A 26,890-nucleotide genomic window follows, 5' to 3' on the forward strand; every position below is an offset into this window, starting at 1 on the left:
CAGAAAGGAAGTTAAAGGAAATCCCTGTTAATTAGGGACATTTCTTGGGGACCCCCAGGTTGCCAACACTAGCACCCCATTAGAAGATTTCCCCTCTTACTTTGTAGGAGCTAACTGGAACTTTGGGATTTTCTTTTACTTTCACTTTCAATGATAATGGTGAACAGGACAAATAGAGAGCGTGAATCTCCTTAGCAGGGGCACAGACAGCAATAAAAACTAACAAGCGTTCTAATCCCTCTTCCCTCTATCCCAAACTAAAAAAAAATTTCCTTTAGTTATACTTTAAACCCACATACCATATAAATATAAACCTGCAACATATTGGTATTGCACTAAAAAGCAAATCCTGTGTTCACAGACTGTATTATTGGTCTGCAGTGCATCCATTTATACATGAGATAAGCCATGGCATGCCTAAAAAAATGAGATTTTGTCTATAGATTTTGGTTCTATCTAAGCACTATTAGTATATTTTACAATATAAGAAAGATGGTGGCCCCGTGGGGTCAGTTTTGTCTGATTTACGCCTTCCCTCCCCTCAAGCTTCTGCCAAGACTTCTTGAGGCAGAAGGGATTCCGGTCATCTTAGTGGCCACGGACTGGCCTCGCCGAGCTTGGTACGCCAATCTGGAGCGGCTGGTTGCTGACATTCTTTGGAGGGCTTCCTCTCAGGGAGGATATGCTGACCAAAGGACCAATCTTCCATTCTGCTTTACAGTCGCTGACTTTGACAGTTTGCCTGTTGAACGCCAGGTGCTGATGGATAGAGGTTTGTCTAAGTCGTGATTCCAACGCGTTTAAAAGCTAGGAAATCTAATTTCAGGAAGATCTACCATCGTACGTGGAAGTCGTACATTGCGTGGTATGGGTCTCTTGGGGGTCATCCTTGCTTTTTTTCGGTGGCTCGGATCTTGACCTTGCTTCAACGGGAGGTTGAGCAGAAACTGGCCTTGAGTACTATCAAGGGTCAGGTATCAGCCTTAGCAGCCTTCTTTCAATGGCCCTTGGCCACATACTCCCTGGTGCATACTTTTAGTTAGGTTAGGCACTTGACCCCTCCAATGCGGTCTCTGTTGCCACCTTGGGACCTCAATTTGGTGCTCTCAGTCCTCCAGAAGCCTCCTTTTGAGAATCTTCGGGAGATTCCCTTGCTTACGCTGTCCCAGAAGGTGGCCTTTTTGGTGGCTTTCACTTCTGTGTCGGAATTGGAGGCGTTATCCTGTCGTTCACCTTACTTGGTGGTTCACAGTGATAGGGTGGTTCATTACCCCAGTCCGTCGTTCCTTCCTCAGGTTGTCTCTGATTTTCATTTGAATGAAAGCATTGTGTTGCCTTCCCTGTGTCCCAGGCCAAAGCATCTGAAGGAAATTGCTTTGCATACCTTGGATGTGGTCCAGGCAATTAGGGTGTACCTGGTAGTTACAGAGTCTTTTAGAAAGTCAGACTCACTATTTGTGCTCACGGATGGGCCTCAGAAAGGGTTGTCCGCTTCCTCTGCGACCATTTCCAAATGGATCAGAAAGACTGTGGCCTATTCCATCAGGGGTCAGGATCCTCCTTCCCCTGTCAAGGCGCACTCTACTCGGGCACTCAGTTCCTACTGGGCCTTCCATCATCAGGCATTAGTGGTGCAGGTTTGCAAGGTGGCCATCTGGCCTTAGGAGTTTCTTTTCACTGTTTCCACCCCTCATGTTTAACACTGCTTTGGGATGTCTCAATGGTTAAGAAGATCAGGAGCTGTGTCCGTCAATGAACGAAAGAGGAAATGGGATTTTTGACTTACCGTAAAATCCATTTCTCTGATGTTCATTGATGGACACAGCACCCACCCCTCTGTGGAGTTGTAATTTTTCTTACACTGCTTGTAACAAAACTGAGCACCTATAGCAGAGAGAGGGGGTATACCCCCTGGGCCTACCCATAGGCATAGCCAGACTTTTTTTTCTGCCTAGTGTCCTACTCCTGTAGGGGGCAGTATAACCCAATAGTTAAGAAGATTTGGAACTGTGTCAGTCAATGAATATCAGAGAAATAGATTTTACGGTAAGTCTAAAATCCCATTTTTTTGATGTAGCCAAGACTAATAAGTGCAGAAACGTAACAGTATTTATTAACATCATCTATAACTTAGTACATTTATGGAGGTTGAATATACAGATTGTATAAAGACTGCAGTATATTTTGATTGTGCATGGCTGGTTAAAGCAGTTAAGGCCTTGGGCACGCTGGATGTTTAGCCTGTGTGCATGAGATTCTGTTCCATTTGTTCCTGGGTGCATACTGCCCAAAACGTTTGTGCCAACACCGCCAATCCACAACAGCTTTCAACCTCTCATGGACTTTTACAGGCTGGCAGCAGTAGGGCTAAAAAGTGCATGTTCCCCCACTGCCAGTGTGAAAGCACTGGAATCTCATGCATGGGGACTAAATGACCAGTGTGCATGAGGCCCAAGACCTTATTCAAACTTGTGAATGTAGTCATTACCGGTTATGTGGGAGACCCAGCATGGATTCCCAAAAAACTACATTTTGTTCCGATCATCGCAGGCAATTGCGCCATGAGCCATTACATTCGAGCGTATGCAGTTGGCTGCATGAGTGATCAGCCTCCCATTACTGTCAATGGGGCTGTCGCTCACAGGTAAACACCAGTAACCCCCTCTGGGTCTTCTGCATGTGATTGCTAGCGGCCCAATGTGAATGGGGCCTAGGGCTTAAGACAGCACAAAAGCAGCTGTTTTTTTGTTGTGCATTCGACATTTTGTTTGCAATTACCTTTGTTTGTTTTACAGTCAGCGATGAAGAGGAGTTAAGCTGCCAAGATGAATCCAGCCCAACGAATTCAGAACACACCTCAGACACAGAGGTAATACATGCAAATTTATTACACAATGAGGACTTAGGCACACGAGAATTTAAAAAACGCTGCTATTACAAGTGTCCTGTTTTTTTTTTCTGCCTGTATAGAACCTCTGTGTTATCCTATGTGTCGAAACACACAAAGACATGTACAGGAATATTAGAAGCAGAGTGTAAGACTGCGTCCCCGTTCACTGTTTCAGGTCCGAATTAGGTCTGAATTTGTGCCTGAATTTGGACCTGAAACGGAGCCAAAGAGGCACAGGACCCTTCTGCAGTGCACTTCGTGGCCTCCCTGGAGATATGTGAAATGGCACCATTGAGAACCTGTCACACTCTCCTGTCATGCAAATTGGATGCGGGGAAAGTAAGTGTGAACCATAAATGTGAACCAAGCCTTAACAGGTAGAAAGAAAACATCACCAGTGAGTTCAGGAGAGAAACATTTAAAGCAGAAAAAACACAGAATGTGCATAACCGCCAACGCATTTAGGTGCGTTCGCATGTTAATGCATTCTAATGGCCAATATTGTATTGGCCAGAACAGAGTTTCTCAATCATTTTTCAGTCAAGGCACCCTCTAAAATTAGGGACAATCTCGAGGCACCTTCCAAAATTATGGACAGTCTTAAGGCACTCCATTCTAAGCTGTAAAAACTATGCTAATAGTTTTACATAATGCAGCAACATCAATACATGTAGGACACCCAACATTAGAGGTGATTTATTCTTCCAAAGCAAATACACATTTGCAAAATGTTACTGACTAGTTATGACAAAACTCAGTCAATGAGTGCCATACCCACATGTGGCCACCCACTTGTCTAGTCACAGTGGACCCCAAGGACTTGGACTTGGGGGGTCCAACCAACTTACTGCAGGCCCGTCATGGGTCTGGACACAGGTCTGTCTATTTCTATGGGGGGAGATATGGGATGGGTAACCTGATTTGTTTGGTGTGGGCCACAAGCTTGCAGTGCCATTTTTGTGACTGTTTTGCATGTGTCTATTAGGGGCACAGGGTGACCGAGAAAATGATGGACAGCTACTTAATGGACACTGAGAATATGATTTGGAATACTTCCAATGGGACAGTAATATTTATCCGCAATATCCGTCAAGAAATCTATGATACATTAATCTGTATCAGAAGGATAGACTATTGTAGACCGTTGCCATGAAGTCTGTGAATAATCAAAGCATTGCTTAGATGTGGATTGCAAGTACTTCAATTTAGGAGATGGACAGTCTGCTACTGGGGTCTTCTTATATTGTCTGTTTATTAGGTGCTCTGTGTTTATACTTAGGATAATGTGTAATGTACTTTAGCCTTGTTGCAGTGCTGAGTTAATTAGCATGTTAAATATAACATTGTCTAGATGTGGATTCCCATTCACTTATTGTTTCCGTCCAGATGGCTAGTTAATTAGCTCAGGTTAATTATGTTTCTATATACAATTTCATCTGCATATGATAATGTAATCAGGCTCCCCTGACCTGGTGGGGTATATATTCTGTATGAGTTTGTCCAATAGACAGTCTTTCCTGTTATCCCCTTCATCAAGCCTTGGTTGATGTTTGGGTAACCAAGGGCTCTGATCACTGATTTACTTGGGAGTTGGGAGACTTATAACGGATATACTCAGTCGGAGTAAAGGAAATTTGTTACACCAGTATTCCAATGTTTCTCATCGCCCTCAGTTTTTCTCCATTATAAGCTAATGAGACCCCAAAGCTGATGGAGAGAGGTAAGGAAGGGTCAAATGAAGATGATATGCAGGAAACTGACATCCTTCTTATCAACGGATGATGTCATTAGTCATTAGGAGGTTGGCAGCTAGAAGGTTGTAATGGTATACAATGAAAATCTGTGGCTTTGTGTAACTAAACGGCAGGTTTCATCCACCCACTGGCATGTGTACAATTTTGGGGTAATTTTTAGGCATTTTGCCAAGGCACTGCTAGAGAGATCTCAAGGCACCCCAGGGTGCCTTGGAACCCTGGTTGAAAAAGGCTGGGCCAGAATATATTAATACTCTGGCCAATAGAATGTGTTTACACATGAATGCACATATTCATACGTTCAATATGTGGCTTTTACCGCATTTTTAAAATTGCTTTCCTCCTACCTGGAGAAAAGAAGTTCTGAAAGGACAAGCAGACGCCCTGTGTGCATGAGGCCTTAAAAGTGTTTCTTTAGTAACTGTGTTTAATTATGTAGTTAAAGAGCACAGCTATTGCCATTCATTGCAAGCAGTCTGAAGAAAAAAAAATTAACAGATTATTTCATCTACACAAACAGGGTGGATGGGGGAATATGCACTCCCATCTGTCCGTTCTCATCCGATTCGATAAACGGATGGAAAATAGGGTTTCCATCCGTCCGGTTTTGACGGATCGGATGTCAGCGGACATGTCTCCACTGACATCCGATGCCCCACAGGGATGTATAGGGCGTACGTTCAGATCCGCCAAGAAAACTGACAGGCAGATCTGAACAGACTCCATGTGTGAAAGGGGCCTCACTTTTTCTTTTAGTGTAAAACTGACCTGGCCTAAAGTGTGTTTAAAGGATAACTCCACTTTTGTGGGAAATATTATTAGCCAAAAAAAAAAAGGTTATATAGCGTATACAATTGACATACAAGTCCTATTGTAATTGATTTGCAATTTTGCAATTTGGCAACTTGGAGCCATTCAGTACATAGAGGGTGTGCAGAACACACACACACCCCCCCCCCCACCCCCCAGAAATGTAATTTCCTGCTTGTGTGATTGGCTCACTGATTTTCCCAGAGGTATGCTCTAAGATACGTATCAGATTTTGAGCACCCCCTGCAACAAACATTTCATTTTTAGTGAGATACTCTCAAAGGGAAATCACATCTAAAGAGGTGGAGACCCTGCCACTTTCCTTATTAGAGCCCTGCAGGTGCAGCAGCTGATTGATAATTGTATAACCATTCCTATACAGATTCACTGTGCACATGGACACAGACAAACAAACAGCTATTTCTTCATAATAACAAAAGGTAGGAATCTGCAACAAAGTTTGTTAAAATTATTGCAATGTACATAGATCACCTAGAGGGGAATGTTTTTTTACTCAGAGTTACTCTTTAAGGTAAACGTTTTGCTGAGGTGTGCCACTATGTGATAATGCAAGTACCTGTGTTAGGCTAGCCATAGGTGCCTCATTTTCTTTTGTTTGATTAGCCAGGGGGCCTCATCAGCCGCTGCGCGGGAGAGCGCATTGGTGGAAGCACTTATAGTTTCAGTTTGAGAAACTTTAAAAATAGCAGATGAGTCTACAGTGTCAGGAACGCAGGTGTCTTTTTGGTCGCCGATGCTCCTTGGAGATTTCCTCTCAGGGAAGATCTGCTGTCTCAAGGGCCGATCTTCCATCCTGCTTTACAGTCGCTGGCTTTACCAGCGTGGCTGTTGAAAGCCAGGTATTGATGGATAGAGGTCTTTCTGACTCTGTGATTCCTACGCTATTGAAGGCCAGGAAGTCTACTTCCAGGAAGATCTATCATTGTACGTGGAAATGGTACATTTCATGGTGTGAATCGTTAAAAAGTGCACCCTCGTTTGTTTTCGGTAACTAGGGTTTTGACTTTTCTTCAAAAAGGGGTTGAACAGCATTTGGCTTTGGGCCAAGTGTTGGCTTTGGCTGTGTTTTTCCAACGTCCTTTAGCTACACATGCCCTGATTTGCACTTTTATTCACAGGGTGCGTCATATGGCGCCTCCGAGTCGATCACTGTTACCTCTGTGGTATCTGAATTTGGTGTTGTCAGTTTTTCAAAAACCTCCTCTTGAGAACATTAGGGAGATTCCCCTGCTTACATTATCTCAGAAGGTTGCCTGTTTGGTGGCTATCACTTCTGCCCACAGGGTGTCCGAATTGGCGGCGTTGTCTTGCCGTTCACCTTATCTGGTGGTCCACAGAGATAAAGTGGTACTTAGACCTAATCAGTCGTTTCTTCCTAAGATGGTTTCTGATTTCCATTTTAATGAAGACATTGTGCTGCCTTCACTCTGTCCTAATCCCAAGCATCCCAAGGAAATTGCTTTGTATTCTTTGGATGTGGTTCAGGCAGTTAGAGTTTACCTGGCGGCTACTGAATCTTTCAGGAAATCGGGCTCTCTTTTTGTCCTTACTGAAGCACCTCGTAAAGGAATGGCTGCGTCTGCTGCGACTATATCCAGATGGATCAGGCAGATGGTGGTTCAGACTTATTCACTAAAGGGTCAGGTTCCTCCTTTCCCGGTGAAGGCACATTCTGCTGGAGCGCCAAATGCCTCTTGGGCTTTTCGCCATCAGGCGTCAGTGATTCAAGTTTTCAAAGTGGCAACTTGGTCGTCACACGTTTACAAAATTATACAGGGTAGATGTATTGGCATCTTTGGATGCCTCTTTTGGCCGCAGGGTTTTGCAGGCTGCTGTCTAAAGAGAACTTTGTTTCTCTTTGAGGGTGCATGTTTTTTCTAGGTGAGCTCCAGTTGTACCTGGTTGAGCTCCTTGTTAGCTGGTTGGCTATATTTAGCCTTGGGATATTGCGTTCTTCTTTGCGTTATATTTTCCCACCCCTCATGCTAATACTGCTTTGGGAAGTCCCAATGGTTTGGAAGATATGAAGCTACGTTTGTCAATGAACGAAAGAGAAAACTGGATTTTTTTACTTATCGTAAAATCCTTTTCTCTGAAGTTCCTAGACAGACTTAGCACCCACCCCTTTAATTATGAGTGGAATGGGGTTGTTGTCTTCTAAACACTGCTTGCAACTAAACTGAGGGCTTTAGCAGAGTGTGTGGGGTTATGCCTGCAGGGACAGCCCCATAGGCGTTGTGAAAGTTTTTTCCTGCCTAGTGTCCTACTCTACGGCTCCCTTTACACAGCATGAACCAGGTGGCATACTCTGAACACAACTATAGACTTGTTTAGCAGGGATATTTTCTAACTAGAAACGTGGATATATATCCCCTTTTTTTTTCCTTTTTCCTGAATACCGTATCGTGGCTGTTGGTCTTTAAGTCCGGTCCAGTGCTTACCTTTTGTAAAGTTCTCAGCCAAGTGTCAGTGCTTCACCCTTGCCGTACCATTGCCACATGTCACTGTTTGCTATGGGGTTTTGTCATGCTCATTGGATATAATCTTTCGCTAAAACAAATAAATCAGTAAAAAGGTCACAAACAGTTTCGGTCCCTGAAGAAGCCAAAATCTCAGCGAAACATGTAGGACCTCTGTGATCTGCTGTATTATTATTGAGTCATTTTGTTTTCATCCGAAATGTTTATAAGTCATGTCTGTATTCTCGCTTTTATATCTTATGTGATGTCTTTTTTAACCTTACTTTTGTAATAAAATTTAAATCATTTTATACATTGTGGTCCTTTATGCCAACTATTATCACCACCATATAATCATTGCCTTAAAGTCCCATGCTTCTGGTGAGGCAGAGTCCAGACACTTCTCTCGCCTTCGGCTTGAGTAGATGCGGAACCAGTCCCTCAAACCAATCTGTTTTTTCTAATATGTTTTAGGGATGTGGCAATGATTGGTGGTGTCTTGTGAACTAGTGCTCCTTCTCCTTTTCTCTAGTGTCCTACTTCTGTAGGGGGCAGCATAACCCAATGGTCAAAAAGATATGAAGCTGCGTCTGTCAATGAACTTCAGAGAAAAGGATTTTACGATAAGTAAAAAATCCAGTTTTTGGCTGCAACTGTATGTTGCTATTGCCTTGGGATTCCCTTTGCTGACATACACACAGAAAGCATGCAACCACTGTTTATGTCAGTCAGGTTTAAAAATCCAAATATCCTCTACACATGTACAGTGGGTATAGAAAATAATCACATTTTGTTGCTTTGCAGCCTGAAATAAAGACAGACAGTTTTTGTTTTATCCAGCTGTATTTACAAATGCAACTTATAACATAAACTTAAACACAACTTAAAAACGTAATTACTGAGTTGGAAAAAGGATCATCCATTATGTCAGTGTTTTGTTAGACCATGTTTTGCTTTAATTACAGCCTTTGGGGTTTTTTCTCTGCAGCAGGGACAGGAGCAGGACAGAAGAAAAATGGATGGGGTTATACCTCTGCTACCTCTGCTTATCTAGACTTTGCAACATTTGCCCACTCTTTTGCAGAACTGCTCAAGTTCAGTTAAATTTGATGGTGCCCATTTGTGGACTTCTGTCTTCAAGTCATTCCACAGATTTTTAATTGTGTTTAAGTCTGGGCTCTGACTAAGCCATGCAAGGACATTCACCTTTTTCACATTCAACCACTGTGTGGTCATTTTTGCTTTGTGCTTTGGATCATTGTCATGTTATAAGGTAAACTTTCCTCCCATTGACAACTTTCTGGCAGAGGGCAGAAGATTTTCGTCAAGAATTTGATGGTATTTTGCCCCATTCATTTCTAGCCTGACAAGTGCTCCAGTCCCTGCTGCAGAGATACACCCACATAACAGGATATTACCACGTCCATGCTTTACTGTAGGAACGGTGTTATTTGGATGGTGAGCTGTATTAGATTTCCACCAGACATATCATTTGGTGTTAAGGCCAAACAATTCAGTTTTAGTCTCATCTGACAACCTTAAAGTAATTGTAAAGTCTCGTTTAAAAAAAAAAAAGAAAAACATGTTATACTTACCTCTTTTGTGCACTTGGTTTTGCACAGAGCAGCCTGGATCCTCCTCTTCTCTGGTCTCTCATTCCTGCTCCTGCCCCTCCCTCTTATCGAGTGCCACCACAGCAAGAATCTTGAAGCATTGAAGCACCCTGTGTCCATTCAGACATGGAGCTGCCGTTCCGCCTGTCCCCTGTCTCTCCTGATTTGCTCACTGACTTTGATTGACAGCTGCAGGAGCCAATGAGGCCACGTCTGTATCTCAGCCAGTCAGGAAGGAAAGTCCCAGGATAGCTGAGGGGCTCGTGGACATCGCTGGACAGAGAGGGGGCACAGCTAAGTATTAGGGGTGCTGCTACACACAGAAGGCTTTTTATCTTAATGCATAGACTGCATTAAGAAAAAAACCTTCCTGACAACTCCTTGAAACGCACCTTGAAGATTCTGAGGCCACATAGAAAAATGTGTTATGGTGAGAAGAGACTAAAATGTAATTATTTGGCCTCAACATCAAACTAAAATGTCTGGCGGAAATCCAATACAGCTCAGCATCCAAATAACACCATTCCTACAGTAAGGCATGAAGGTGGTAATATCCTGTTATGGGGGGTTTTTCTCTGCAGCAGGGACAGGAGCAGGACAGAAGAAAAATGGATGGGGTAAAATACCAACAAATTCTTGAGAAAAATCTGCTTCCCTCTGCCAGAAAGTTGCCAATGAGAAGAAGGTTTACCTTCCAACATGACAATGACCCAAGGCACACAGCAAAAATGACCACACAGTGAAAGTCCTTGCATGGCCTAGTCAGAGCCCAGACTTAAACTAAATTGAAAATCTGTGGAATGACTTGAAGCCTGCAGTCCACAAGGGGGCAGCATCCAATTTAACTGAACTTGAGCAGTTCTGCAAAGAAGAGTGGGAAAATATTGCAAAGTCTAGATGTGCAAAGTTAGTAGAGACATATCTCAAGAAATTAAAGGCTGTAATTAAAGCAAAATGTGGTCCAACAAAATACTGACATCGGGGGGGGGGGGGGGGGGTGATCCTTTGTCCAACTCAGTGAATCTGTTTTTGAATTTTTTTTTTCTGACATGTTGATGTTATATCCTTCACTTGGATGTTATAAGTTGCACTAGTAAATACGGCTGGATAAAACAAAACCTGTGTCTGTCTCCATTTCAGGCTGCAAAGCAACAAGATGTGATTATTTTAAAGGAGGGTGATTCTTCCCTCTACCCACTGTACGATCTTCTTTACACCAGTGTTAAGGTTGGGTTCCCACCACATGCAGTCCAATGTGGTTTTAATCTGCATCAAAACGCATGTACAGTAGTTAACATTGATTCCAATGGCATAGTTCACACCAGTGCAGAGCTTTCCAGTTCAGTCAACAAAAGTACAATATGCTGCATTTTTTCTGCATGGAACGCATCTGAAATACAACAAAACGCATCAAAAACACATCGGGATACATCAAAAATGCTCAGGAACACATTAGAGCACAAAAACACACTGAGAAGAAAAACACACTGAAATGCATTAAAAATGCATCAAAAATGCGCATACAGAAACGCATCTAGATCACAAAATTAGTGTGAACGAATCTTCAAAAATAAGAATTGCTTTTTTTTTTTTTTTTGCTGTAGTATAGCTGGATATATATTTATATATATATATATATATATATATATATATATATATATATATATATATATTGTAGTGCTTGGCTAGCAGCCTGTTATAGAACAAATATGTCACTAATAATAAGCATGAAAATATAGTATTACACAATTTCTCTTCTGTCATGTACTGACGGGTTTTTATTATACTGTATAGGGCAAAAGTAAATCAATGATGTTTTACTTAAAAGTTCAATTTATGCGTAATATCCAACTGTTTGTGTTTGAAGCTTTATCTATTTGCCCCATGTAATTGTCATTTCCCTTCCTCTTGGCGGAGTGTAATTCACTCATGACAGAGCACTGGGGGTTTCCCCTGGGATTGTGGATATCCATTGAATGATCTGTCTTTTTACACTGAGCACTGGCCATACCTCTTGTCTTCTGTGCGTTCCAGAAAAAAACTCATTTCATGTTGTATTACAGATAATAAACACAATCTCTATAATCCATCATCCACCATGCCCTGCTGATCAGCTGCTTTCAGTGATTTCTGAAACTAATACTAGCATCGGAGCCTTTTCTGTATACAATTACTACTAATGCAGTTACATTCATGTTGCTGTGTACTTACATGTGTATATTATCACTTACAGAATTAAGCTGATCGGGTAATTTATATTATTACAGTATCATATCTACAATAATTAAGTCTATGTTTCTTAGCTGCAAGTGGTATACCCAAGGAGATACATCAATGTTTGAGACTGTATATAACAGTAGAGGGGGAGTAGATAGAAAATCAATACTTGGGTGACATTACCTGATAAAGTAACAGGATTTGACCTGAATGGGTGTCACATAAGCACACAGTTTAATCAGTTTGTATGTCTGATACTTTAGGGTCATCTATCAACATAAGCCTCGGTTTGTTCCCATGATAAAGTTTTCATGTGACTACTACACAATAAAAATTGTGGAAAGTTAAAATTTGATGAATTATAACACGGCTGTTCTGAACTTCAGAATAGTGCCCCCTGTCCAGGACCTTAGCCACTCATGATTATTGGTCCAAAATTGGTCTTAACCAGAAGGAATATCTTTTGCAGTTTTTTTTTTTTTGCAGTAAAATAAAGAGAAGTTCATGTTATTTATTACATAAGAATCAAAATATATAGCCTATATGTAGAGTACTAGGAATAGGAAAATTATATGATAATGATATATGAGGAATGCTCATCCTCTCGGTCTAATGCTTTTTGAAACAGTGACCTAAAGAATGTTTGGAGACAAGAACTTCAGAATTTTTTTTATGTGCATTTGTGCTTCAGGTCAGCAAATCAAAACATTAGAGCCAGTAGGACAGCATAACAATCCACTAGCATATTTAGAAGGAGTTGACTAATGAGAGCCTCAATGCCTATATTTCTTCTATGCCAGGTTTATCTTAAAGAATAAGTCCAGGATAAAACCTAACTAACGTTAAATCTGCTCTTTGCTACATTCTAAGACTATTCTATCAAATCCTGTAAAGCAAAAATCACTGTACTTACCTTTTCTACACCCGATCCAGTCTCCAGCGAGGGAAGCTCTGTGCAGGAGAGGACCGACAACGGCTGTAAAATGAATGGTAAGTGACGTCACCCATAGACTTACTATGGGGCTTCCATTGTCCATTGCCTTTCCTGCACCCACCTCCATACTGAAGCCACAGCCAACAGCTCAGCGTGGGACTGGACCGGATCACGTGTAGAATAGGTAAGTGCAGTGATTTTTGCTTTACAGGGTTAGATAGAATAGTCTTAGAATGTGGCACAGAACAGGTTTAGCGTTCGGTGTCTCTACCCTCCAATCAGCTTTCAGAGCTCTCCACACTGAGCTCTGCAGTGTATACATCAGTTGTGTAACTATCTCAATCCATATTGATATCAATCCTCAATTTAGATACTGAAAACCCTCAAAAGGGAGAAAAATATATGAAGAATGTATATAATGCTAAAATAAAATAAAATATTTATTAGAATGCCATTAAAAATGACCCCATATAAACTGGAGGACAATATACAAAATACCACAAATATGTAAAAGCTATAGCATATCACTTGAACACTGAGTGGCAATTGACAATGAAATGAAATGTGATGATCCCAGATGTATGGGTCCAGAGCCCCGACCCGTTTCGATTTTTTAGGCATTCCCCAAGGGGATGGCAACTGGTAGCATGATAAGGGATCTCTAGGGTACATACACAAGTAAGTATATCAAAATGAAACACAACAAGAGTCTGCAATATATATTCAGGGTACAAGCATTAAATTAGAATACTGATATAATGCACTTACATAATAAAATCCAAAAAACACATCAAACTATGCTGGAGGTCCACAGGGGCAAAAGACAGCAGTACCATAGTTATATTCCATATCTCCAAAGCACAAAGGATATGTAGAGACCACCCTGGATGGTTATTAGGTCCCTGGTATTAAAACACAGGTATGCTCTGTAAGAAACAGTAACTATAGTAAAGGTCCACTATGGCCAAAAGGAAGGTCTAGTGAAATAATACCTGGAGTTCTATGTTTGTATCTCCCATATATGTTGGATGGAAAGAACTTAAACCCCAGACTGGAAGGCCATCCTGTTTTGCCACAGCAGGAAAATAGACCTTCACTGGCCCGAAGAAATCTACAAAAAAAATAAAAGTTTGAACTACTCAAATTCATGGATTGAGTGAGTAAGACAATACTCCCAAAAACAGTAAAAATTATAATGTAGAATATAATGTAGAATATTGTGCTAACAGTATGGCACATAAGGTATACAATTCTCATAAATATGAGAGCATGCTAGTAACTGTTCACATAGACATCCCAACATGTTTTCGGAATTTCGGATAATTCCTTCTTCAAGGGAAAGAGCGAAGCACAAAAATGTTTCTTCTATAACTACAATATAGTAGCATTAGTATCATACACTATATATATATATATATATATATATATATATACAGTATATTTACAAAAAACACATTTATTCATATGTGAGTTATACAAATAGGCCAACCATACTTACAGCATTAGGATGTGTCTTTGAAAATATAAATCACTGAAATTCAGATAACAGCCCTTGTAGAGGGGTCCACAATGTCTATGGGACGGGAGAGGGTTATTTTGTATTAACAGTTAGTATTATATCTCCAGGGCCGATCAATCAAGATGCCAAGAATTTATTGGGATAATAGAACCTGCATAAAGCAGTCTTGGATCAGAACAACACTACCACCGATAGATGTTATAGACAGCCATGTAGGTCTGCTGGAATAGACCCCCAACGCTGCTCACTAGGATTGCCTTAAAAGAGGAGGGAGCCACTCTAAACATAAGGAAAAGAAAGAAAATTGGAAAAGTATATAGGGTTATATAAATGGTGGAGTGTATGTCCATATACTGTAGTTTCGACATATAAATGTGGCAGTAACCCTTTACCTTTAGATAGCGTATCAGTCAGTCAAACCAAGTTGATCCCTCCACTGCCTGATGGGAATTGTCAGCCAGCGGGGAGAATCCAAAATGGTTCCTTAAATGTAAGTCCTGTAAATAGAAAATAACCCCCTCCCGCCCCATAGACATTCCGGACCCCTCTACAAAGGCCTGTTATCTGAATTTCAGTGGTTTATACTTTCAATGACACATCCTAATGCTGTAAGCATGGTTGGCCTATTTGTATAACTCACATATGGATAAATGTTCTTTGTAGATATACTGTGTGTATATATATATATATATATATATATATATATATATTAGGGATGCACCGAAGTCATAATTCTGTGCCGAATCCGAAACCGAAAAATGCAGGATGCCCTTTACCGAAACCGAAAAATACTTTTTTCCCCCAAATAATTTTAAAATAGATAGAATACACTTTGTAAATACAGACAGCATAGTTTTCTTTCACTTGAATTTTTTTCGTTTTTTCAAATGACAAAAAAATAGACAGTTGCATAGCCAAAAATACTATGCCAGCATATTAGTATAAAGAACTAATGCACTACCAAAAAGGATCTAAAAAAACACAATAGCTTAAAAATATATATTAAGGTATATCAAGATAAAATCAAGCATAAGCAGCCAATCCCTGTAATTTTACTACATACAATACTAGTAAAAGGTAAAAATAATAGATCAGCACTATAAACATACAAATCCAATTCCACAATAAAATGCAATGAAAATATAAAGCTCAAATAAATAAAGACATAATGATATATAAAATAGTGCAAAGCATGCTAAAAAATATAAATAGAAGTGATAAAATCATCCCACATGTGATCTCCCATATACAAAAGTGAAAACACCAAGCCTACAATGATATATATAATAAAATTCCAAAATTCCATGCAGTATATGATGTGAATCAAACTTGTGCAGAAAATGGAAGAAAAAAAGTCTTAAAGAGGAAGTAAACCCTCCTCAGGAAGTTGTACCTATAGGTAAGCCTATGATAAGGCTTACCTATAGGTAATGTAAATATCTCCTAAACATGTACGGTTTAGGAGATATTTACCTTTAATGCAGCCAGTGACGTCACTGGCGCATGCGCTCTGAAGGAATGGCTGATCGTGCCGTTCCTTCAGAGCCCCGTGCCGTGACCGTCGGCTCCCGCACGCGTGCGCGGGAGTGACGTCACGGCGGCTCCGGCCAATCAGATGGCCGGATGCCGCGATCCCGGAAGACGGGCGACTGAACATGTCGCTCGTCATACAGGTAAGAGAGCGGCACGGCGGGGGCTCGTTCTAAGGTAAGTATTTCATAATGAGCTAGTATGCGATGCATACTAGCTCATTATGTCTTTCTCTTGCAGGTTGTAAAAAAAAAAAATTTTTTTTGAACGAGTTTACAACCTCTTTAATTTCTTAAAAAAACATCCAAAACATGAATAATAACGTCCAGTGTTGAAGGTGCCACCAGTGTAGAGTCACAGCAAACCACTATCCACCATCAAGTGCAATGGCCCCCACCTTAATAAATATAAAATAATGTGATTTCATATATGGCACTCTTAATCAAGAGGTTCACTCCATGGCGAATGGTAATCAGCTTGGATAAATATACAGATGCGTGATGTTCTTAAGAGGCAATCCTGATAGAGGGATAACTCCGCAGCAGATAATAATCAGCTTATGAAAAAATATATGGGGTTTCCACAGTGTAGTAAGTAAAAGTAGTGCTTTAATAAGAAATAAAATAACTTGCATATAAGTAAGGAAATGCAGATGTAGAGTTAAAAATAGGACTGAGTGGTCCCCGTGGAAGTAATAGCATGTATAACAACGAACTTCTGGTCTCGACCATAGACCAGAAGTGACATCACCTGGCTCCTAATAACGCGTTGCGTGACCCTTGATAAAGTCACGTATGTGTGTCACAACATGTTGGGAGGAGCCGGGGGATGTCACTTCCAGTCTATGGGCCAAGACCAGAAGTTCGGTGTTATACACTCTATTACTTCCACGGGACCCCTCTGTCCTATTTTTAACTCTACACCTGCATTTCCTTACTTATATGTAAGTTATTTTATTTCATATTTAAGCACTACTTTTACTTACTACACTATGGAGACCCCTATTTATTTTTTCATGAGCTGATTATTATCTGCTGCGGAGTTATCTCTCTATCAGGATTGCCTCTTAAGAATATCATGCATCTGTATATTGATCCAAGCTGATTATCATTCGCCATGGAGTGAACCTCTTTATTAAGAGTGCCATATATGAAAACGCATTATTTTCTATTTATTAAGGTGGGGGCCATTGCACTTGATGGTCGACAGTGGTTTGCTGTGATTCTACAATGGTGGCACCTTCAAAACTGGACGTCATTATTCATGTTTTGGAAGTTCTTTTAAGAAATTAAGAATTTTTTCCTTCCATTTTCTGCACAAGTTTGATTCACATCATATACTGACTTTTGGAATTTTATTATATATATTATTGTAGGTTTTGTGTTTTCACTTTTGTATATGGGAGATCACATGTGGGGTGATTTTATCAATTATATTTATATTTTTAGCAAGCTTTGCACTATTTTATATATCATGTCTTTATTTATTTGAGCTTTACATTTTCATTGCATTTTATTGTGGTATTGGATTTGTATGCTATAGCGCTGATCTATTATTTTTACCTTTTACTATGTCAGCATAGTTTTCAAAGCAAGGTATTTCAGTGCAACCAGCACCCCTATGAATATTCTGCGTTTTTTAACCTGGCAAGGGGGGGAAACCTGATTGGCAACTATGGGTCATCACACATTGCACTCATCATTGCCTTTTGTGCTGCCTTAATAAGTTTAATAAAGCAACAGACAAACAGAACTATGCTTTCACCTTCATCCATGTTGTAAAGTGTAAATCCTGTATAATAATGATAATAAATATAGATAGGCCACTAGTCCCTTTTTCTTCCAAACACTAATATTAAGTCGAGGTTATGCCCAGTGCAGCCTGCTGGAGGGTGTGATTGAGTAAATCGATTATTTATTGATTTGTTGCCAACTAGGGTAGTTGGAGGTTAATAACTGTGCTTCAACAATGATAGCCAGTTTTTCTGGGTCAAGGTACCCTTTTCATGTGCAATTGCTTTTATAGTGAATCATTTGTCTTGTCTTTTTTTTCTATATTTTAACAGTTTTATTTACAGAAAAGCTTCCAATTAACTCTTTGTTCTAAGTTTTAGAACCAAATTCTGCCTGCCTCTCTTTTTTTTCACAAGTGACTCTCTTTAAATGCTGCTGTAAGGAAAGAAATAGAAATGACCCCCAGCATTAGTGTCAGTGCCTACAATAATAAACCCAAAAATTAGTGTCAGTGGACTTAATAGTCAGCATTGGTTTTAAAGGCCCAAAAAGTAGCCCCAGCCTTGGTGTCAGCAGCCTCAATAATAGACTCCAGCATTGGTGTTACTAGATGCAGCATTTTTAATTGTATCTTGTTATTTTTGGCTGGAGTTCTGCTCCAAAATGTACATACTGTGACCACATTTTTTGTTATTATTATCTTTCCTTCTGCTGACCACCTCTAGACATTTGGGGCTTAACTGCAACAATGAACTCTAGGGGAAAGCATCAGGAGTCTCACTATAGTTCAAAGATAATTAACTTTCTCTTTTGTCTTGTTTGATGGTCTGCAAATGTAAAAGCTTTGAGTAGACCTCCTTGCCCAAGATCTTGTTGAGGATCTACTGTAGTTCCCACTGTAGATAAAAGGATATTCCTTGATCTTTTGTTGTTTTATGCCAGGAAGGCCATAACTATAAGTAGGAAAAAGCTATCTCACCCCTCTATCCAATTCTATAGCAACTAGTAAACTCAAATCTACCATTGTATGACACCTACAGCAAAAGGGGATGTCCTAAGAAGATGACTAAAGTCTGGGAAAGGTGGCTTGGGGATGCCTTCACAGCAACAGTGCCTACTCTCTAACATTATTTGATGCTCTGCTGACAGGATAGCAAGAGGGATTTCTGACTCTTCATCTACGTAAAATTTTTTGCTATTTCCGACTAGGGGACCTTACTCTGATTGGGGTATTTTTTTCTTTTCTCTCTCCTAATATTATCCTCTTTTTTTTGTTCATGGGACACAGACACCCTGTTGTATTTTATTGTTATTTTCTATTTTGTGTTTTTTTGTTAAATAGCCAGGTGACATGCCCCTGCGTGGGCTAAGCCGCCTTTTATAAACTAATAAAACATCCCTAAAAATAGAGCTTGAGTATATGCAGACATCATGCTTCATCAAGCATGCACATTCTAGCCTCAATTTTTACTAAAATACCTGCATGATACAAGGTTTGTTATTCAGGTGTGCCTAAAGAAGTAGAATGTCTAAATACAGGTCTGCTAAAAGGTATCCCTTTTTCCCATCTCAGAAAGTGGCAGGGTAAGAAAGAGTAGAAGTGCCAACTACATAATATTTTTTTCCAGTTAGCGTATTTCTTTCCTAATCCTAAAGTCATGGTCGTCTTTAATATGACTCTGTATGAAAAAGTATTTCCTGTGCGGTGCTTCACCATAAATAGTGTTTGTTCAGTAAGTGTATCCTGGCTGTGGATATTTCCTTTAGTCCCTGGACTTCGTATCCTGCTGTACTTGCTGACCTTTTTCACTTTGTGATCATTTACACTGGAAATGTACACCACCCCCAAATGCACATGCATAAAGGGCCTGAACAGTGCACATTTTATTTGGATGTAGATAGAATAAAGATCTGAATTGCTTTTATATTGGTTTAATAAAGCACTTACTTATGGTGGCAGGATAAGTCTCTCAGTTGGCTATTATTCGATTGAAATCACCAGTTAACTGTAATATGTAAATCAGCATTGCCTCTCACACCACCTAAGATTGACCCTTATATTCGCAGATCTTAACGTTGTTCATAGTAGCCGATAATTAGCAGTGGTAAGGGACATATTGGGAAAATTATTTTTTCAGCTACAACAAATATATTTGTTAACAAAATACTGTGATATTTAGTTTTTTTGCAGTAAAAAACACTCAGGTTTATTATTCAGTATCCACCCAAATTGTCCTTGCTGTGTGTATCTATATGACTGCGGTAACGATAGAGCCCAAAATAAGTGTGGGAACCTTGGTTTAAGCTGAAGTGTACCTAGTCTAAATTTGTTGTTGGCAGTTAGGCTGTAGCCAGTCTGAGCTCTGTATGTTTATGTTATTTGGATTTGTTTGATTTCTTCTAAGACAAGGACATCATTTGCTTCTGCCTGCTTCTGCTTCCTTCCTCTGTATTTGGAGGAAATGCTACTGGATCTTTTCTGGTACTGCTCAACCTCCTAGCCCCTTTCAACCCATCCCTGTATTCCCAGCTATTGCTTCGATCTACACTTAGCCCCATTATTCTCTTTTAGTACATGAGCACAGGGGATTCATCTAATACTCTGAACCAGAGAAGCTGCAGCCATCTATAAGAGTAACTTTTTTACATTGGACTATCATTTTAACATTTTTCACCCCCATTTTCTCTTTATCTTATTAAGCCTTGCACCATATAATCATTATATATTTAAACGCAAAAACAGACAATTTCCATCCTAAAGCTAGATATAGTTTTGACATGTTTAGATTAGCCTGCAAGCAAACAGAAAATATCCAACAAATTTCTGTATAAATCTCTGCTGCCATCTGTCAGAATACCTGAACAGCAGTTGCAGCTGCTGTTCAGCCAAGTTTTCTGTCTGACTTCTTTGATCTATCATTTAAAGAATGTTGGACAGTAGGGGGCAGACAGAGCCATCCACGTGAATTATGACCAGTTGATCAAGAATCGGGACCCATCACCTCCTCTGATTTCTGCAAAAAAAAATCTCAATCTGAATGCTTGTTTTACTTTAAGCCACAGTCACATGATGCCACAGCCCAGAGTCTTCTCCTCTTCTGTTTACTTCCAGTTTGGGTCCTTCTTCTGGTATCTATGTTATTGTCTGCATGACATAGGCACTTCCTGCTAGATGTCCAGTGGGGAGGTCCTCTCATGATACAGAAAAGGATGACACAATCACAGGGGGATAGCACGGTACAAGCTGTCCTAGGCTCCATATGTATCGCTGGATTCATGGGTCCCCCAGAACTGGCAGTGACAGGGACCTGGAGGGGATACTTAGGTGAGTATATCTTGGTTTGAAAGAAAAGTGGGAACAAATGCCAATTAGGATGATTTAGAGGGGTGTGGGAAAGTAATTTTAGCCAGGAATGGGGATTTAAGTTCAAGCCACCAATTATAAATGTTAGAAGCAGCACAAATTGTTTTCTGTCCTTCTTTGTTCAAGACAATATTTATTAGTTAGTACTCATTTCTGTATATGAGGGAAAGTTGCTTTTGAAAATAGTGTTAATGTTTCTTTAAATAGTGTTTTCTATTAGGATGGAACTAAACTGTAAAGTCTGGTCTGCTTAAAGGGAAACACATCAGCTGCCATTGCTGACCTCTCTTGAAAATCTTAAGAGATCAGGAATACATATTTTTTCTATTTTTTAGTTATTATAATTAATAGAATGGTCAAATATAATATGACATGCTCTGAAAACAAAAAGGTGGAAGAAAATTAAAAAAAAAAAAAAAAACGGACTTGCTGTATATTTGTTCTAGGTCAGTGACTCAGTAAGCAATGTAGCTGCTAGATTAGGAATTTATACTTAGGAAAGTATGTAGACTTCCATTGCTTTTCTCCATACGAAAATACTAGTTATCTAGCTGTCAGGCTGATCCAATGGCATTAAAACCTTGAGTTACAGACAGCACCCATAATGTAGAAAGTCTACATTTTCAGATCAAATGACCGTTAATCCTGCTTTTTTGCAGCTCTTCGGTAGTTTTATGCTTCTTTTTACATCATTGCCTGTTTAATGCTTATATGTATAAATAGTTTTGGCAATACATTGTAATATAATTTTTTTAGGAAATGGGTAAGATATATCGTTCAGCTTATAAAAATAAGACATTGCAGACTGGTATTGTGTTCTGTATATCGTAAGTCTCTGAGAATACATCTCAGTATTTTTGTGCTCCATGCATGCCCTCAGGTGACTCTGAATGTCTATTATGAAGGTGAATTCATGTTAAAATGAAGTAGAGATGGTTATCTGTTGTCATTTATTGGAAAACGTGAGTGTACTGGTAGGAAGCAGCTTAGGCTCAGAGATGTATTGATTGTACAGTGTTCTGCTGCGGCAATAGCTCTGCCTGCTTACAGATTACTTTTTCCTTAGTCTTTCTTTTTTTTGATGCATTTTACAGTCCTTACTAAATCTAAAAAGGTACATTTATAAACATTCTGGTATTCACGGGGTTAAAATAAGCTCATGGCTGCCACTCTTCAAGGGACAGCAATAAAATACCCCAACATTGAGAGTAGGGTGGAGCTCAGGGAACATCTCCACTCTCATCTGTGACTAATGAACCTGAAAGCGGTGTGTATTACGCCACTTCTTAGTTCAGAGCTGTTATTTTCTCGGTTCCTGTTGCTGTGAAAGCAGCTAATCAAACACCATATGTGCTTTATTAGCTACAGTCAGGGACAGGGGAGACATTGGAGGTGTAATAGACCCCTGATGTCTTCATAAACCCCCAAAGACCTGCCACCTGCCCGTGCTATTACATGGGGGGCTTTTTAGCTCCCTTGTGATAGCAATAAAATTAAATGAATAAAAAATACACAGCCAAATGCAACAAACACTTAGACCATGTATGTATACATAAATTCCTCAGTTGCAAAAATATCACGCGACATATAAAATTTAAACTGACATTATTTTTCAGAGCCTTTACTTTCAGAAAATATGTATGATAATTGTTTAGGGGTTTAAAATAGTTTATAGCAGATTATACCATGTTTGTGAAAAATATTTGGTTCTCCACCTGAATAATGCCATACTCATCATTATATACCTTGAACAGACTGTCTTCATGCCTGGCAAGTCAACAGCCATCAACCTTCACTGGGTTTTCCTTAATTTGCAGACACCTTCCGAGAATTTTTGGGCTTGGGCCCTACTGTCACTCAATGCGAATAAAGCATTCAATAGCGTTAAATGGCGTTAATCTGTGAGCAATAATGGAACTCTTCGGATTTGGAGAGAGATTCGTCTCCTGGGTGCGGCTTCTCTATCACACCCCACAGCCTGCCATCTGTTTGGGCAGTGTAGCACACGGCAGGGGTGCACGCTTTCACGCCTGTTGTTTGCCCTAGCTATTGAACCACTGGCGGTTCGCATTCTGGCATCAGAGGACATAGTGGGTTTCCGGTATGGCATGCTGCATGAGAAACTTATGCTCTAAGCAGGCGACATGCTGGTGCTGCTGGGGGACACACATGCCTCGTTGAGAGCAGTTACAGCAGTGATCACTTACTTTGGTACCTATTTTGGCTTAACCATCAATTGGTCCCAGTCTGCTTTGTTACCCGTAGAGGGCATAGTTAACCCTTCTCTGCCCACATTCTGCCCCGTTCTGGTGGTTGAGTTATTTAGGGTTCTCTTTCGTTCATTGACGGACACAGCTCCTGATTCTTCTCAACCATTGTTTATACTGCCACCTACAGGAGTAGGACACTTGGCAGGAAAAAGCTTGACTACGCCTATGAGCAGTCCCAGAAAAGTAATTTTACTAGAAAGTGGTTGGTTCCTCAAGCCAAAAGAAATAGTGGGATTGTGAGGGCAAAAGTATTATAAATAAAACAAAATGTATTATATCATAGAAAGTATACATATACAAGGAAGCAGTATTTTTTTCACATGGGTGCTGTACATATCAAACAATGTCGGCTGTGCCGCATAGTTGCATATTACTTATAAGCAGGTATGGTGATTCCCGATGTAGAGAAACATGGGGTTCCGACGCGTTTTGGCATAAATTCAAACAGTTGCCTTTTTCAAGGTTAATCACCAAACTCTAAAAAGTGAAGAGTGAAAATACATGAAATTAGTGACATTGTGTTGGTTTATCATTTTCTCATATAAGACCTATTTATCAGCAATGTTATTTAAAGTGGCCTTATTATTTAAATCTAGAAAAAATATTTCATGGGTGTGTGGGACTTTTAAGGCACCAAATATAACACAAAACCATATATATAAAAAGTTTTTTTTTTTACATCTTTATTGTTTAAACATTAAAACAACAAGCAATTACATTAATATTTAAACCTACAGGGTTAATCCATATTTCCTTAAGTGCCCCAGCCTGAGTGCAGGAAATCTCTTTGGATACAGGTACTAGACTTTATTGGTGCTGGTATAGATTGGAAGAATTATCCTCCTGTTCAACCCAATAACAACCTGCGCCTCCTGATCTAGGCTGATGTGTGCTTAGCCTGCTTTAGATGGCAGCACTATTGATTTCATACAATTGATCAATTACTCCTGAAGCAGTTGGGAAGTATAATTATTAAAAGCAGTCTCTATGCACCTCTTTATAAACATACAATACAGTATTTCAGTCTTTAATGCCAATTATATGTACTATCCTAAGATAAAAACATCATTGACTACCCTACAAAGATGTGTGTTTGCTATGCAATATAATGTACAATAAAAGATGTATAAACATTTGCCACTGAATCTTTAGGCCTGATTTCTAAATTATAGTAAGTGAGGCTTACTGCCTTTTTTAATCACAGACCATTGTTGTTATGGGAAACAATGCATTTATTTTCCTACGCCATTCATGCTCTTCTTCACTCCCCTCTTACCCTTCCCCTGCCCCCCCCCCCCTTTTTTGTTTTTCCCGCTTCCTCCTTACCACTAGAGGTCGGTGAATGGTTCGGGCCAAGCAAAAGTTTGGGCTCAAGGTCCTGGTTTGGACTGAGAGGGGAGACTCCACACTGTTTTTTTAAACATTTTTCTATTGCAGGCGATGGTATTGTAATGCCAGCAATTTAAATGCAAATTCATTCATTTTTTTTTTTCCTTTCAAATTGTAATTTTTGCTGCAGCATGTTCTATGCATGCTAGAGATGCGCCACTTTACAGGCAGACTAAGGGGACTCCCTAGGTACTATATTTAAAATAGTTTTTCACTTTTATTGTTGCACTTTAAGCATCATTAAAATCACTGCTTCTGTAAAAACTATCCTTTTCAAAAAAAAAATGCATTTTGATTTTTCAAGTTCAGGTCCCAAAGACTTTATTAGGGTTCGCTGTTCGGGTCAGAACTTTTTCTCTGTTTGGGAGTTCTGGTGTGAACCGAACAAGGGAATGTTCAGCCCAACTCTACTTACCACTGCTTTTGTACACCCTTGCCTCCCTGTGCGCCTGCACCTGGATTCCGCCTGGAAACACCTCATTCGCTAGTCAACACAGGTAATCCTCTTTAACACCACTCTCCCACAATGCCTCTCTGCAAGTTTGTTACCTTGAATGTTCATAGACGCAATAGTCATGAGAATGATCTACTGTACTGTGAGAACTATGCCACCTCAGAAGCCACATTGCCCTTATACAAGAAACTCACTTTCAGACAAATCCCCAAGGTTTCAGACTATTGATTCCCCTTGGCGTACCACAGTACACATTCTCAATCCATATCGAGAGGGGTGAGTGTCCTGATATCCTGGTCTGTGGGCTTGAAGCTCGTTGACCAACGATCTGACCCAAATAGCCAATTTTTGTTTCTGAGGTGGGACCTGGAGGACCATCAGTTCAACCTGGCCTCTCTCTACATCCCCTCTGCTCTCCAGCACTATGTAGACAGGGCACTAGTCATTGGAGATCTCAGTCTCACCCTGGACCAACTGCTGGATTTACCGCTTCCAGACTGCCTCATGCACATATCTCAATATTGGTGTCACTGGTCCCCAAGAAGTGTCACTTAGTGTCAGCTTTGTCCGCTGCAATGTTGCAGTCCCGCTAAAAATCGCTGATCGCTTGCCATTACTAGTAAAAAAAAAAACAATTCTATAAATATATCACATAGTTTGTTGACGCTATAACTTTTGCGCAAACCAATCAATATACGCTTATTGCGATTTTTTTTTATCAAAAACATGTAGCAGATTACATATTGGCCTAAACTGATGAAGAAATTTGATTAGAAGTTTGAAGAGATTTGAATTTTTTTAATGGGTATGTTTTATAGTAGAAAGTAAAAAAAATATTGCTTTTTTTTTTCACAATTTCTGGGAATGACCCTGGAAGGCTGTTTTCTTGGAGCGTGCCACTGGAAACTAAACAAATTCGTTCCTACAGGAGGGTACATTGCATTTGGAATTCTCCTCCCTACTCTCTGTGTTTATTAGGTCGGCCATAGACAATTAAATTTAACCAACCTAGTACATTCAGCCTGCCCATACATGATTCGAATCTTGACCTGCTGAACCAGCCAGGATTCGGACCATGTATGGGCAGGCTGATTGTTTCAAGTTGATCGATTGATCAACTTGGGTACAACCAGCCTGCCAGATTTTACTTGTGATTATCACTAGCAGCTTCTATAGCCACTAGCACTAATCAAAGTCTTCTCCCAGCTAGGACAGCTTCCCCTTCCGGGAGAAGACAGTGGGTTGGCAGGAGGGATTCCCTCATCAACTCTGTTCATGGGGGACTCTAGCTAATTTCTTTCCTGCAGCCCATGGTTTCAAGAAAGAAATTTGCTCTGTGTATGGCTTGCCTTAGACATTACCACTCCAGATTCTTCCCTGTCTATCCAGTGGGAAGGCCATAAATGGGTCATGTTTCTCTTACTGCTCCACTGACAGCCGAATAATTTCTGTCAAGTGTCAAGACACGGAGCCCTTTAAGACGCCTAGGCCCAGACGTGTTCTCTAGCAGGCATTGTATGGTATTTGCTCCTCTTCTATCTCAGCATCTTTACCACAGGATCATATCCTTCCTCCAGACTCCCCACAGGCACATATTTCTGTGATAACTAAGAAAGACAAGGACCTTTCCAATTGTGCCAACTATCGCCCAATATTGCTTCTGAATACAAACCTTAAAATCTTTGCAATGATCTTATCATCTCGCCACATGCCTCTCATTTAATCCATCATGCACCCTGTTAAAGTAGGGTTTGTACCTTCGAGAGAGGCTGCAGATAAAAGCTTATGTGTCCTCAACATCATGCACTTGGCACAACCTCGCAAAATCCCACTCTGCCTGCTGTCCACCAATGCCGAAAAGACATTTAATCTGGTAGACTGGCACTTCTTGAAGGCAACCTTAGCTTATACTGGTTTGGAAAACACATTTCCT

The 26,890-nt window shown here is 40.1% G+C and overlaps 1 protein-coding gene across 1 annotated transcript in view; it reads left to right on the forward strand.

Moving 5' to 3' along the window:
• Positions 1-26,890, forward strand: part of RAPGEF5 (Rap guanine nucleotide exchange factor 5) — a 473,922-nt gene that overhangs the window by 269,082 nt on the left and 177,950 nt on the right. The window contains exon 8 of the mRNA XM_082257324.1: positions 2,796-2,869. Within this exon, the coding sequence (XP_082113450.1) occupies positions 2,796-2,869 (74 nt within the window). The remainder of the gene's footprint in view (positions 1-2,795; positions 2,870-26,890) is intronic.

Source organism: Pelophylax lessonae, assembly GCF_965119305.1.
Source record: "Pelophylax lessonae genome assembly, chromosome: 5".
NCBI lineage: Eukaryota > Metazoa > Chordata > Amphibia > Anura > Ranidae > Pelophylax > Pelophylax lessonae.